Source organism: Scyliorhinus canicula, chromosome 6, assembly GCF_902713615.1.
Source record: "Scyliorhinus canicula chromosome 6, sScyCan1.1, whole genome shotgun sequence".
NCBI classification, from domain to species: Eukaryota; Metazoa; Chordata; class Chondrichthyes; order Carcharhiniformes; family Scyliorhinidae; genus Scyliorhinus; species Scyliorhinus canicula.
Window position 1 is genome coordinate 191692649 of NC_052151.1, and position 15700 is coordinate 191708348.

General features: G+C 47.2%; 1 protein-coding gene across 15 annotated transcripts in view; it reads right to left on the reverse strand.

Moving 5' to 3' along the window:
* The window catches only part of adgrb3 (adhesion G protein-coupled receptor B3), a 920539-nt gene that overhangs the window by 454629 nt on the left and 450210 nt on the right, over positions 1-15700 (reverse strand). For all 15 annotated transcript variants that reach the window (XM_038800688.1, XM_038800695.1, XM_038800692.1 and 12 more), the window contains 4 exons: positions 15321-15485; positions 12241-12405; positions 5702-5803; positions 5274-5380 (listed from right to left, as the gene is read on the reverse strand). In XM_038800688.1, the coding sequence (XP_038656616.1) occupies positions 5274-5380; positions 5702-5803; positions 12241-12405; positions 15321-15485 (539 nt within the window). The remainder of the gene's footprint in view (positions 1-5273; positions 5381-5701; positions 5804-12240; positions 12406-15320; positions 15486-15700) is intronic.

The window sequence follows — 15700 nt, forward strand, 5'->3', positions numbered from 1 at the left end:
AGGGCGGTGGAGGCCTGGACGTTGAGTGTCTTTAAGACAGAAATTGATAAATTCTTGATTTCTCGAGGAATTAAGGGCTATGGGGAGAGAGCGGGTAAATGGAGTTGAAATCAACCATGATTGAATGGTGGAGTGGACTCGATGGGCCGAATGGCCTTACTTCCGCTCCTATGTCTTATGGTCTTATGGACCTGGAGAACAGGTCCAGGAGGCAGAACTTAAGGATTGTTGGCCTCCCCGAAGGAAGTCAGGTGTCGAATGCGGGATCATATGTGGCGAGTATGCTGGAGACGCTGATTAGGCCCGGGGTGTTTTTTCGGTCCCTGGAAGTGGACAGAGAGCATCGAGCCCTCGCAAGGAAGCCTAAGGCGAATGACCCTCCAAGGGCCATGGTGGTGCATTTCCACCATTTTTTGGACAAAGAACTTGTCTTGCGGTGGGCCAAGAAGGAGCGGAGCAGCAGATGGGAGAACAGCGAGGACCTGGGAGCGGAGCTGGCCAAGAGACGTGCTGAGTTTAACTGGGTGAAGGCGATCCTCTTCAAGAAGGGGGTGAAATTTGGGATGCTGTATCCAGCGCAGTTGTGGGTTACGCACATAGACCGGCACTTTTACTTTGAGGCACCGGACGATGTATGGTCTTTTATCAAGGAAAAGAAGTTGGAAGCATCTTAAAGGACACTTAAGTCTTGAAGGAGTTATGTGGCGGCTGTTTGTAATTTTTGTAATTCTTCTATTGGTTCAAATAAGACTGTATGGGGTTCTGGGTTAAGTATTGGGCTGGGGAGGTGGTTTAAGGGTGCTTTGTTTTTGCAGAGATTGGATGCAGAGGGGGGAGGGGGCTCCCGATTCTATGGGAGTTTGGGTCTGGTTTCAAGCGATTGTTTCTGCATTGGTTTATGTTAATTTATTTTACTTGAGGTTGTTTACCTACTGGGGACTACGATGTTTTAAAATGGTTTATGCATGTCGGGAGAGGGGTTCGAACAATAGGGAGCCAGTCTGTTTGGTACCAAGGGCGGGGGTTGTCGGGGTCAGCATGGGTCAGCTGACTCTTGGAAGCGTGGTGTGGGGTGCACATGTGCTAAGATGGTGCTTAACCTGGGGGATTGGGTTTCGGAGACTGTTGTGGGGGGGGGGGGGGAGAAGAGGCTGCCTCGCTGACAGGGGAGGAACTATTATCGGGGAACAAAAGGGAGGTCGGGGGTGGTTGCTGCTTGTGGGGGAACACGGGGAGGCAGGGGGTGCGGGCTCAGGGCTGGCCATGTGGCTAGTCGGCAGGAGGGGGGTGTGGGGGTGGTGGGCAGTCCCCGCCCAGGCTGATGACATGGAATGTGAGGGGTTTGAATGAGCCGGTCAAAAGGGCTCACGTTTTTGCGCATTTAAAGGGGCTGAGGGCAGACGTAGCAATGCTTCTGGAGACACATCTAAAGATTATTGATCAGACGAGATTGAGAAAGAGACGGGTTGGTCAGGTGTTTCACTCTGGGCTGGACTCAAAGACCAGAGGGGGTAGCGATATTGATCAGCAAGCGGGTGGTGTTTGAGGCTGGAAGAATTGTGGCAGATAAGGGGGGGTAGAGATATTATGGTGAGTGGGAAGCTGGAGGGTGCATGGGCGGTGCTTGTAAACATATACGCTCCAAACTGGGACGATGTGGGATTTATGAGGCGTGTGTTAGGCAAGATCCCGGACGTGGAGTCTCATGGCTTGATCATGGGGCGGGTCTTTAACACGGTCATTGATCCCGATCTGGACCGGTCAAAATCATGGACAGGAAGGAGGCCTGCCGCGGCGACGGAGTTGAGGGGTTCATGGAGCAGATGGGGGGGGGGGGGGGGTAGACCCGTGGAGATTTAAGCGGCTGGCGGCGAAGGAGTTTTTGTTTTTTTCTCATGTCCACAAAGTCTACTCCCGCATTGATTTTTTTGTCCTAAGCAGGGTGCTAATTCCGAAGGTGGCAGGGACGGAATATTCGGGAATTGCAGTCTCTGATCATGGCCCCGCATTGGGTGGATTTACGGTTGAGTGAGGAGAGAGGGCAGCGCCTGCCCTGGAGACTGGATGTGGGGTTGTTAGCGGAAGGAGCGGTCTGCGGGCGGGTGAATAAGTCCATTCAGAATTACCTGGATACAAACGGTACGGGTGAGGTATCAGCAGCGGTGGTTTGGGAGGCTCTGAATGCAGTTGTAAGAGGGAAACTAATTTTGATTCGGTCCCACAGACAAAAGGTGGAACGAGCAGATAGGGAGAGATTAGTGGAGGAGATACTTCGAGTGGATAGGAGATATGCGGAGGCCCCGGACGCGGGGCTCTTGAGGGAGCGTCGGAAACTACACGCAGAGTTTGAGTTGTTGACCGGGGGAGAGCGGTGGAGCAGTTGAGGAGGGCAAGGGGGGCGGTCAATGAATATGGGGAAACGGCGAGCGGGATGTTGGCGCACCACAGAGAAGCGGCCAGGGAGATTGGGGGAGTAAGGAATAGGGAGGGTAACATGGTCTTGGACCCGGGGGAGTGAACAACGTTTTAAAATAATTTTTTAGCAAGCTATATGAGTCGGAATCCCCGCTGATGTAGAAGGGATGAAGCAGTTCCTGGATCAGTTGAGGTTTCCGAGGGTGGAGGAGGACGTGGTCGAGGGGCTGGGGGCCCCGATTGAAGCAGAGGAAATTGTTAAAGGACTGGAGGGCATGCAGTCGGGCAAGGCTCCAGGGCTGGAAAGTTATCTGGTAGAATTCTATAAGAAGTGCTCAGAGGTGTTGTGCCCGCTGCTGATGAGGACCTTTAATGAGGCTAAAGAGAGGGGAATCCTCCCCCCAATGATATCGCAGGCCTCGATTTTGCTCATCCTGAAACGAAATAAAGACCCGGAGCAATGTGGGTCATGTCGGCCGATCTCGCTTTTGAATGTTGATGCCAAGCTGCTGGCTAAGATTTTAGCCACTAGGATAGAAGACTTTGTCCCGGGAGTCATAGGGGAGGACCAAACTGGATTTGTTAAGGGTAGACAGCTCATTACTAACGTTTGGAGTTTTCTGAATGTAATTATGATGCCCACAGAAGGAGAGGAGGCGGAGCTGGTGGTTGCGATGGACGTGGAGAAGTCTTTTGATCGGGTGGAGTGGGGGTACCTTTGGGAGACGCTGGGAAGGTTTGGGTTTGGTGAGGGCTTCATCGACTGGGTGCGATTGCTCTACCAGGTGTCAGTAGTGAGTGTTTGCACGAACCGGCTGAGGACGGGGTATTTTAAGCTACACCGAGGGACGAGGCAGGGGTGCCCCCTCTCCGCATTGCTGTTCGCTCTGGCTAGAGAGCCGCTGGCCATGGCGCTGAGAGCATCAAGGAAGGGGCAGGGGCTGGTTCCGGGTGGGGTGGAGCACCGAGTTTCACTGTACGCGGACAATCTGCTCTTGTACCCGGAGGAGGGAATGGGGAAGGTTATGCAGATCTTGGGGGAATTTGGCAGGTTCTCAGGGTACAAACCGAACATGGGAAAAAGTGAATTGTTTGTGATCCAGGCAAGGGGCAGGAGAGGAGTTCGCTACCTGGGAATATAGATGGCTCGGAAATGGGAGGCATTACACAGGCTCACCCTAACCCGCCTGGTGGAGCAAATAGTGGGGGACTTTAAAAGATGGGATATCTTCCGCTTTGCTGGCGGGACGGTGAATGGTGAAAATGACGGTGCTCCCCAGATTTTTGTTCGTCTTCCAGTGCCTCCCCATCTTCATCCCTAAAGCCTTTTTCAAGCGGGTAAACAAGATTATTTTGGGCTATGTATGGGCGAATAAAACCCTGCGGGTGAAGAAAATGTTGTTGGGAGTGCGGTTGTGGGGAGGGTGAGTTGGCGCTGCCGAATTTCTGCAACTACTACTGGGCGGCGAATATAGCGATGATTAGGAAGTGGGTAATGGGGAGGGGTTGGCATGGGAGTGGATGGAGTCGGTGTCATGCAAAGGCACCAGTTTGGGAACACTGGTAACGGCACCTCTGTCGTTCTCGCCGGCCTGTTACTCCACTAGCCTGGTGGTTGTGGCGGCATTGAGGATCTAGGGGCAATGGAAGAGGTATAAGAAGGTGGAGGGTGCGTCAGTCTGGACCCCGATTTGCAATAACCACAGGTTCGCGCCGGGCAGGTTAGATGGCGGGTTCCGAAGTTGGCAGAGAGCAGGAATTGGACGGATGGCAGATCTATTCATAGACGGGGGCTTTCCCAGTCTGAAGGCACGGGAGGACAAGTTTAAGCTGCCGTCAGGGAATGGATTCAGATATTTACAAGTCCAGAACGTGCTGAGGAAACAGGTGTTGGCTTTCCCGCTGATCCCGCCAGAGGGGATACAGGACAGAGTAGTGTCCGGTGTCCGGTACCTGAGTGGGGAAGGGGAAAGTTTCGGATATGTATCAGGAGTTGTTGGAGGCGGAGGAGACCCCGGTGGAGGATCTGAAGGGCAAGTGGGAAGAGGAGCTAGGTGGGGAGTTAGAGGCGGGTCTGTGGGTGGACGCCCTAAACAGGGTTAATTCCTCCTCATGTGCCAGGCTCAGTCTAATACAGTTTAAGGTGGTATACCAGGCACACATGACGGCGGCAAGGATGAGCAAGTTTTTCGGGGTAGAAGATAGCTGTGTGAGGTGTATGGGAAGCCCAGCAAACCATATCCATATGTTTTGGGTATGCCCGAAGCTTGGTGAATTCTGGCAGGGGTTTGCCAAGGCAATGTCCAAGGTGCTAGGTACATGGGTGGTGCCGATTCAAGAGATGGCGATCTTTGGTGTGTCAGATGATCCGGGAGTTCAGGGAGTGAAAGAGGCCGACGTTCTGGCCTTTGCCTCCCTGGTTGCCCGGAGACGGATCCTGTTAATGTGGACGGACTCAAAGCCCCCGAGTGTGGAGACTTGGGTCAGTGACATGGCTGAGTTTCTCAAGCTTGAGAAAATGAAGTTTGCCTTGAGTGGGTCAATGCTGGGGTTCTCCTGGAGGTGGCAGCCGTTCGTCGACTTTCTCGGGGAAATTAAAATGTCAGCAGAAGCAGCATTCTGAAGGGGGGGGGGGGTAGGGGCAATATGGTTAAGGGATGCACAGAAGGAGCTGGGTGGGAAATGTCTAGTTTACCATGTTGAAGTTTATGTTATTATTGTTTTGTTTGTTATTGTTATAAAAATTTTGCAAATGCTTCAATAAAAATATTTTTTATAAAAATAAGGAGGGGAGATTGCTTCTATTTCTGTTTGGCCTCAGCACAGGCAAGAGGGACTACAGCTGACTTTGCACCTACTGTATGCTGTAAGTATCGGTACTCGTTTGATATGCATCTCGCAAAGCTGGGTTCCTCCCAGTAGGCAATCCCATTACGATCGAGGGAGCAGCGTCTGCTGGTGGTGCCTGTAAGTCACAGAGAAAAGCCAAATTAAACGGCAGCATTGACAGGGTAATGCAGAGGGGGCAAAACAAAGTCAATAGCCTGTTAAATGCAAGTGCCAAGTTAAATGAATTGATCTCGTTCATTCACTATAAATCTTTTGACAAATAACATGCACTTAAAGTAATTGACTGGCGTTACACCAATGGATGAGTTCTTCGTCCCATTTTGCTTAAAAGAGCTGGAAGGAAATGATTTTCTCTTTCGTATGGAAGAATTTTGGATGTTGAAAGAGGTGTTGCCCACAGGTCTGAGTAATTAAACCAGTGATTGGGCCACAGTACCTGTTGCGTTCAGTGGACACCTGTTGAACACAAAGTCTCCGGCTGCAGTTCTCCTCCACACCATGGCCATCAAATAGTCCTCGCCACATATTTCGTAGGGCGCTGAAACACAAAGGCCAAATCGTCACCAGCAAGACATCAGCGGACACAACACAAGTTACAGAGTTATAGAATGATACAACGCTGAAGGAGATCATTCGGTCATTCTTGTTTGTACCCGCTCTTCGAAATGGCGACCTAACCCGTTCCCCTCCCCTGTTCTTTCCCCATCGCCTGGCAAACCTTTCATCTTCAAGAATGTATATAATTCCCTGTGAAGTGGCATCATCGAATCTCCTTCCACTGCCCTCTCAGGCAGAGCATTCCAGATCATGACAACTCTTTTAAACTAGTAAAACTGGGAAGGGAGGGGTACTTGTAATGAAATGAAAATCGCTTATTGTCACGAGTAGGCTTCAATGAAGTTACTGTGAAAAGCCCCTAGTCGCCACATTCCGGCGCCTGTCCGGGAGGCTGGTACAGGAATCGAACCATGCTGATGGCCTGCTTGCAAAGCCAGCGATTTAGCCCTGTGCTAACCAGCCCCTAAACAGCCCCTACTTCACTCCAGGAGTGATTTTACTGACCAATGGGTATCTTTTATATCAAAACAAATTTTATTCTCAACACAGGACTAAACACATTAATATCACAGAAATTAACTTTTCAATTAACAGTTAGACAATTCTTAAAATAAAAAGGAAATACTTTAACTGGTAACTTTTACCTTCTTTATCTCCAATTAAGCAAAGCCCGTTACAGGTCAAAAGCCACTGATAAATAATGTTAGCAAACACAAGGTTACTTGCTGTATAATTGTACAGAGATTTCTTGAAAGACTGCTTGAAGAGAGAGAGAGAGAGAGAGAGATTCTTTTATGAAATAGCCTGTGACTACTTCTGTCTGTGTCAGACTACTGCTTAACCTGACAGCCTTTGGGAAAAGCCGCGTCTCAGCTTCAAGCACCTTGCAGATTCAAACGAAATTGCTTGGATCCTCCTATTAATTATATCATCTTTATCCCACTCAAATCCCTTGACCCGCGTACCTAAGACGAAACAGAATATCTCACAATTTATACCCTCCAGGGAATCGCCAACAATCATTTTTTTAAAATAAATTTAGAGTACCCAATTTTTTTTCCAATTATGGGGCAATTTAGCGTGGCCAATCCACCCAGCCTGCCCGTCTTTGGGTTGTGGGGGTGAAACCCAAGCAAACACAGGGAGAATGTGCAAACTCCACACAGTGACCCAGAGCCGGGATCGCACCTGGGACCTCAGTGCCGTGAGGCAGCAGTGCTATCCACTGCACCACCATGTTGCCTCTCTCCAACAATCATAACAAAATTCCATTAGGCCCCTCTGCAAAAACACATACATGGTTGGAATGAATGATCATCTCACTTTTATGACATTTTAATTGCACCTTTTGAGGCCACAGAGCCTGGATTCCTTGACCTAGGTACTGTAATATCATTACTGCAACAAATATATATATATATAAAAATATCACCTTAACACAGGCTTTTAAAAACATTATTGCAACAGCTGTAAAGTACAATATATATACCAAGTTCTTACATTCATGCAATGGGGACAGACACAGAAGGAATATAGACAGAGGGAAACCTCAAGTAGGGAGATGTATTCCAGGGACATATACATAGCAAACAAAGGTGTTAAGATTTAAAACAAAGGAATAAATTCCAACATAAGTGTACTTTACCTGAATGCTCGTAGTATTCAGAATAAGGTAAATGAGTTGATGGCACAAATCATCGTGAATGACTATGATTTAGTGGCCATTACTGAAACATGGTTAAAGGATGGTCACGACTGGGAGTTAAATATCCAAGGGTATCAAACTATTTGGAAGGACAGAGTGGATGGTAAAGGAGGTGGTGTAGCTCTGTTATTTAAGGATGACATCCGGGCAATAGTAAGGGATGATGTCGGTGCTATGGAGGATAAGGTTGAATCCTTTTGGGTGGCAATCAGGAATAGTAAGGCAAAAAAGTCACTGATAGGAGTAGTCTATAGGCCACTAAATAGTAACATTACGGTGGGGCAGGCAATAAACAAAGAAATAACTGATGAACGTAGAAATGGAACAGCAGTTATCATGGGGGATTTTAATCTTCATGTTGATTGGTTTAACCAGGTCGGTTAAGGCAGCCTTGAGGAGGAGTTTATCGAATGTATCTGCGATAGTTTCCAAGAACAGTATGTAATGAAATCTACGAGAAAACAAGCGGTCCTAGATCTGGTCCTGTGTAATGAGACAGGATTGATTCATGATCTCAAAGTTAGGGATCTTCTTGGAAGGAGCGATCACAATATGGTGGAAGTTAAAATACAAATGGAGGGTGAGAAGGTAAAATCAAACACTTGTGTTTTGTGCTTAAACAAAGGAGATTACAATGGGATGAGAGAAGAACTAGCTAAGGTAGACTGGGAGCAAAGATTTTATGGTGGGACAGTTGAGGAACAGTGGAGAACCATCCAAGCGATTTTTCACAGTGCTCAGCAAAGGTTTATACCAACAAAAAGGAAGGACGGTAGAAAGAGGGAAAATCGACCGTGGATATCGAAGGAAATAAGGGAGTGTATCAAATTGAAAGAAAAAGCATACGAAGTGGCAAAGATTAGTGGGAGACTAGAGGACTGGGAAATCTTTAGGGAGCAACAGAAAGCTACTAAAAAAGCTATAAAGAAGAGTAAGATAGATTATGAGAGTAAACTTGCTCAGAATATAAAAACAGATAGTAAACTTTTCGACAAATATATAAAACAAAAAAGAGTGACTGAGGTAAATATTGGTCCTTTAGAGGATGAGAAGGGAGATTTAATAATGGGAGAGGAGGAAATGGCTGAGGAACTGAACAGGTTTTTTGGGTCGGTCTTCACAGTGGAAGACACAAATAACATGCCAGTGAGTGATAGAAATGAGGCTGTGACAGGTGAGGACCTTGAGATGATTGTTATCACTAAGGAAGTTGTGATGGGCAAGCTAATGGGGCTAAAGGTAGACAGGTCTCCTGGTCCTGATGTAATGCATCCCAGAGTGCTAAAAGAGACGGCTAGGGAAATTGCAAATGCACTAGTGATAATTCACCAGAATCCACGAGACTCTGATATGGTCCCGGTGGATTGGAAATTAGCAAATGTGACACCACTGTTTTGAAAAAGAGGTAGGCAGAAAGCGGGTACTTGTAGGCCAGTGAGCATAACTTCGGTAGAAGGGAAGATGCTGAAATCTATCATCAAGGAAGAAATAGCAAGGCATCTGGATGGAAATTGTCCCATTGGGCAAACGCTGCATGGGTTCATAAAGGGCAGGTTGTGTCTAACCAATTTAGTGGAATTTTTTGAGGGCATTACCAGTGCAGTAGATAATGGGGAGCCAATGGATGTGGTATATCTGGATTTCCAGAAAGCTTTTAACAAGGTTACACACAAAAGCATAAGATAAAGATGCATGGCATTAAGGGTAAAGTAGTAGCATGGATTGAGGATTGGTTAATTAATAGAAAGAAAAGAGTGGGGATTAATGGGTCTTTCTCTGGTTGGCAATCAGTCGCTAGTGGTGTCCCTCAGGGATCAGTGTTGGGCCCACAATTGTTCACAATTTATATAGATGATTTGGAGTTGGGGACCAAGTGCAATGTGTCCAAGTTTACAGACGGCACTAAGATGAGTGGTAAAGCAAAAAGTGCAGAGATACCGGAAGTCAGCAGAGGGATTTGGATAGGTTAAGTGAATGGGCTAGGGTCTGGCAGATGGAATACAATATTGACAAATGTGAGGTTATCCATTTTTGTCAGAATAATAGCAAAAGGGATTATTATTTAAATCATAAAATATTAAAACATGCCGCTGTGCAGAGAGACCTGGGTGTGCGAGTGCATGAGTCACAAAAAGTTGGTTTACAGGTACAACAGGTGATTAAGAAGGCAAATGGAGTTTTGTCCTTTATTGCTAGAGGGATGGAGTTTAAGACTAAGGAGGTTATGCTGCAATTGTATAAGGTGTTAGTGAAGCCACACCTGGAGTATTATGTTCAGTTTTGGTCTCCTTACCTGAGAAAGGATGTACTGGCGCTGGAGGGTGTGCAGAGGAGATTCACTCAGTTAATCACAGGGCTGAGGGGGTTGGATTATGAGGAGAGGGTGAGTAGACTGGGACTGTACTCATTGGAATTTAGAAGGATGCGAGGAGATCTTCTTGAAACATATAAAATTATGAAGCGAATAGATAGGATAGATGCGGGCAGGTTGTTTCCACTGGTGGGTGAAAGCAGAACTAGGGGGCATAGCCTCAAAATAAGGGGAAGTAGATTTAGGACTGCGTTTAGGAGGAACTTCTTCACCCAAAAGGCTGTGAACCTATGGAATTCCTTGCCCAGTGAAGCAGTTGACGCTGCTTCATTAAATGTTTTTAAGATAAAGATAGATAGTTTTTTGAAAAATAAAGGGATTAAGGGTTATGGTGTTCGGGCCGGAAAGTGGAGCTGAGTCCACAAAAGATCAGCCATGATCTCATTGGGTGGCGGAGCAGGCTCGAGGGGCTAGATGGCCTTCTCCTGCTCCTAGTTCTTATGTTCAAACATATACACATATACTAAAATGTTCACAGAAAATAATTGTTCCCTTATTAGAACGTTTCAGCTCTCGGTTTCTTCCAGGAATGAGCTTTGCCAGACCTCCAGCAGCTCCTCCAAGTTAAACATTGACATTGTACAGAACCAGGAAATAATTCAATTGTGGTCAGCCATGGAACTGAACTCAATTCAATTCTGTTCTCACTGGTGATTGCGCAGCGCTGCCATGTAACATGTGTGCTCCAGTCGGAGCATCAAGGACACCGTGGAACAGCAATCTAAATGGTTTTCTTTGACTCCCTCCTTATCCTACAGACACAGTGATTAGTTGGGGTGTCCTGATTATTGCTTCATTTGGAACCAGCTCATGCCGCACCTACTAAGTGCCCAACCTGAGCCAATCTGATCTCTGTGGCTCAGAAGCTTATTTGGCCATTGCCCTTAGCCATCGAACTGCCAGGATTGACTCCATGTGATTGGTGCGGAATGAATGCCTGGTGTCAGCTAATTGCAGACGGAGCCAAACCAGAGAGGTGGGTGGAGATCCGAATCAGGGCTGCTTTACCGCACTTCCCCTGCTGCATAATTCCAGAGTGGCCTTAGAGAAGGTTTCCCGTTGCCCACTTGGTGGTTTGCAAGTGCTCAGAAAACAAGGGAAAATGGTACACAATCCCCCGCCTCCAGAGGCAGCCTTCGCCTTTGGGGGGGGGGGGGGGGGGGGGAGAGCCCAAGCCCAAGCCCAAGCCCAAGCCCAAGCCCATAATTGTCTCCACCCCATCAATTAGATTACAATGCGGAATAGTTTAGGCAAACAGATGTATTTAAGGGAAGCTGGATAAAGACATGAAGGGAAAGAGGGATAGCGGTTTTTGCTGATGGGAGGGCGTGGGCGTGGGATTCTCCGTCCATTCAGGGCAGCTGGACACTCCGATGCAGTGGATGGGGGATTTGGCTGAGCGCCAAATTTTCCATCCTCATTGGTAGCGGGGAAGGGGGAGGTACTCGCAACGGAGAATCCCGGCCAGTGTTAATTGAAGATGGGGAGAGTGGGGCGCGAACAGGCACACAAACACCAACATGGTACTGATTGTCCTGTTCCAATGCTGGAGACTCTGGTTCTGCTATTGATGACAGCCAGAGGGCAAAGTTAGGGAAACCTGTTGAGGTTAGAGGCATAGAGACTGACCAATTCAACAGAAATTCCTCCTTCAAATATCCACGGAATAGCAAAATGATCGACTGTGGCTGCATTTGTGATTAAAAGCAGAACATTTTTGCAAAACCTCAGCTGACCCGGCAACACTAACGGAGTGAGAAACAGAGGGCTGGATTCTCCGTCTCTCCGTACCAAATTTCAGGAGCGGCGCCCACAGAAATGTGCTAGGTTTTATACCGTTCCAGAGATGGGGTGGAGTAAAATAGGAGGTCAGGGAATGGTGAGAGCTCAGGGGAGATTGAACAATGATGTGATGTCTGGACACAAGACAAAGGGAGTGTCAATGATAGTTTTCAAGTCCGTGTGACTGCTTCAGAACTGAAAAGAGTCAGAAACGTATGTTTTACACTGTTGAAGAGAATGGGTGGAGTAGATTAATTTCGATGTTGGTCAAATGCTAAATACTGGCTGAGACACAAGAGACAAGACCCCTGCTTATCTATGAATAATGGCATATGTCACCTTCTCCAGCCTGACGGGACAGACGGGTTTAACATCTCACCCCAGAGACGGTACCTCTGACAGTGCAGCACCTCTTCAGTACTTATGGACTGTCAACCTAGGTTTTGGACTCCATAAGATGCGAGAGAGTGTTTTCAACTGAGCCAAGGACTGTGCTGAAATCTAGAGTTGCCGAGCTTGGTTACTTCATAAAGAATGATCAAAGAAGTGGGCTTCTTACCAGGACACCTCTGCTCACTGCACTTTTGAATCTCTTCCCCAAGTCCTTCACAATGCTTCCCAGTGACCGCCAGGCCCTGGCACACTCGGATTCTTCTCTGCCAGCCTCCATCACAAGATTTCGAACATCCACTCCAGTGGCCCCAGGGATTCCATTTTCCATTTTCTTGGATGAAATAAAAGAAGCTGAATTAAAATTATGAAGGTAAAACCCTACAGATGAGGATGGAATTCGCTGCAGTGAATATGAATCTACAGTTGTGGCTAGTGAGCACCAATGGGCGATTGGAAAACTGCTGTGGCCGAGGGTTGGGTCAAGGTAAAGCAATGAGACTGACATAGTTAAACTGGCAAACAAAGAGTGTTGTATAACATTTGCATTGTGAGCTGTGTTGGGTTCTCTTGTGACCTGACTCACTGCTCATATTCCCTTTGAAAATTGAGGTGGTGGTGTTACAGAACACTCGGTTGCCGTGGCAACGTGCAATTTTTACTTGTACATTGGAGGCCAGAGCCATGGATAGTGGGTGGAATTTGCCGACTGTTCCCACCGGCGGGATCCTCCGGTCCCACCAATGGTGACCCCAACCCCCTCTGCTGTGGGTTCCCCAGTGGCAGAGGGGGTGAACAACTGCAGGATAGGAAGACCCTACCGCCGGCCAATAATGGGCCACCTCCACTGTCGCAAAATACACCACGGCGGGGAGAAAATCCTCCTTCCTGATGGCGGAAGCTTCAACATTCTTTCCAGGAATCTCTCCCAGGCTTAGCACCCGCCAGGGCATGTGTTGGAAGAATTTACAGAATGATGCTTAACATGTCGGACTGTAAAGTTGACAAATCTTCCTTTGGCCATCGAGTCCTGGGTTGGTGCAGAGCTTCTAACACAGAGGCAGGGACGTTACCCACTGTGCTACAAGGAAACGGTGGGTGCACAGTTCAACAACTGAAAGCAGCATCTGTCAGAACGATATTGGGAGGTGGGGGGGGTTGTCTTCAAAGATCGACAAGAGACTCCTCATCTGGTTGGTTTTCTGAATCCAGTGACTGTGTTCCTCAATAGTGCTCCCTGAACAAAGAACAAAGGAAAGTACAGCACAGGAGCAGGCCTTTCAGCCTTCCAAGCCTGCGCCAACCGTGTTGCCCGTCTGAGCTAAAACCTTCTACACTTCCGGAGTCCGTATCTCTCTATTCCCATCCTATTCATGTATTTATCAAGATGCTTCTTAAACGTCACTATCCGAACTGCTTCCACCACCTCCTCCAGCAGCGAGTTCCAGCCACCCACGACCCTCTGTGTAAAAAAAACTTGCCTCGTACATCTCCTCTCAACTTTGCCCCTTAAACCTGTGTCTCCCAGTAATTGACTCTTCAAACCCTGGGAAAAGCTTCTAACTATCCCTGGGTTTGAAGGTCTGTCTTTACTGCCCTTTGAAGTGAAAACACTCCAAACTGTTCAGCTCAACCATGGTCTTGCTTTGCAAAGGAGTGGAAGGCAAGGAAAGAGCTCATCAGGACCAAGCATATGCTGAAGAGAGGTTACTTTCCACTAGCGCCCAATATCTATTGGTATTGGGGCATCACGTCTTTGGTACTCCAATCATTCTGAAAGGAGGTCTGTACCTCAGAAAGAGAAGTGGGTAAATTTAAAGCGAGTAAGGATGAAGCAGGTAAAATAGACAAGGTAAAAGAGACAGACTGAAGTGCGTCTATACCAAATAAAACAGATTTCTGTGAACTCTTTATAAATTGTTTATGAAGCATGTGTTTTAACTTCAGTACAAAGGTTTAGACAGGAACCTGCACCCAGAAACATAGCAACTGCACAGCAGGGAAGCGACAATGTGAATGCAGGCATTGGCTAAAGTTTCTGTTAGGCCACCTTTCTCTCTGAAAAGATTTCTGACAATCTAGGCAGGTGGCTCTGTGGATCCCTGATGGGTTACATATATTTCCCAGTTTTCCAGCAGTCCGGACGGATGTTCCCATCTCTCAGCAGCCTAGATAGATGTTCCCCACTCTCTTCAGTCTAGACAGATGTCCTCAGCCTCCCAGCAGTCTTGGCAGATGTTCCCAGGTCTCTTTACAGTCTAGATAGATCTTCCCCAGTGTTCCAGTGGTAATGGCAGATATTTCTATTTCCCAGCAGTCTCGACAGATCTGCCTATGTCTCAAGCAGTCTAGACAGTTGTGTCGGTGCCTCCCAGCAGACTGGACATGTAATCCTGGGTCTTCCAGCAGTCTGGACAGATGTGTCCACAGCAGTAGTTTGGCCTGATATTCCCAGATTTCAAACAGTCTAGACTAATACGCTCCTGTCGCCCAACAGTGCAGACAGAAGCACCCCTGTTTCTGAGCAGTATAAACAGATGTGCCCCAGTCTCACTGCATTGTTGACAGCTGTGCCCATTCCCAGGTGTATGTTACATTCTCGATGGATGTATTAAGTATGCAGCATCCCTATGATATCCGAGTAGCTTCCCTCCCGGATTTGTCATGGGATTTTAAAAATGAAGTTGTGATGATCCGAATGTCCCTGCTAAAATATTCAATCTAATAAACTATTGTGCGATATTAATAATCCTATTTTGGATTAATAATGTGTGTATGGGAATGAGTTGAAATCAATCAGCTGAAAAAAAAAATCCTTCCTTTTAAAAGATCAATCTGGAAGATTTACTGTGTGCTGAATGCACAAAATGATAACAATGGTAATAAATGAAGCTTTTAACATATTGCTCCACCTGGTTGACACATTGTCTTGTGCTGTCCTGCCAGCCCCTATTGTTTTAACAATTGAGAATCTGCCTACGGAGCAGCTCTCCCTCTGCTGGACATATGTTAAACTACACAATACTGTTCAGCCTAAGTTTGCTTCAGTCTGCTGCATCGTTTTTCTGAGAGCAACGTGTGTGTTTTCAATATATCACTGAAAACTACACTCACTGAAGTTCTCCTTTTCTCTGTTTCTTGTTGCTCTTCAGAAACGTAAAGCCCACCCTCGCACACCAAAAGAAATGGTGGTGATTTCTCAAACTTTTGCCAGTTTCCACAGGAGGAGGAACCGAGTAACACACATACCTGTACAATCAGCGTTGAAGCATTCTCTGCTCTCAGCCCAGTGCCCTCTGCACTCGGAGCCACCATGAGCCGCCGCAGTACACTGTCGGGTTCGCTGCTGTGTCCCATTGGAGCAGGTCACTGAGCAATCTGTCCAGGGACTCCACTCCTTCCATTGTCCATCAACTGCAGGGATATAGGGATTAACAAAAGAGACACTTTTAACCAATATGCTGCCAGTTAGTTCCACCATTACTATTGATTTTGACTTTGTTCAGTATTCTTTTAGTTCCCCCGTGATTTTTATAATAATTCTGTGTCACAAGTGGGCTTATGTTAACACTGCAATGAAGTTACTGTGAAAATCCCCTCGTCGCCACACTCTGCTGCCTGTTCGGGTA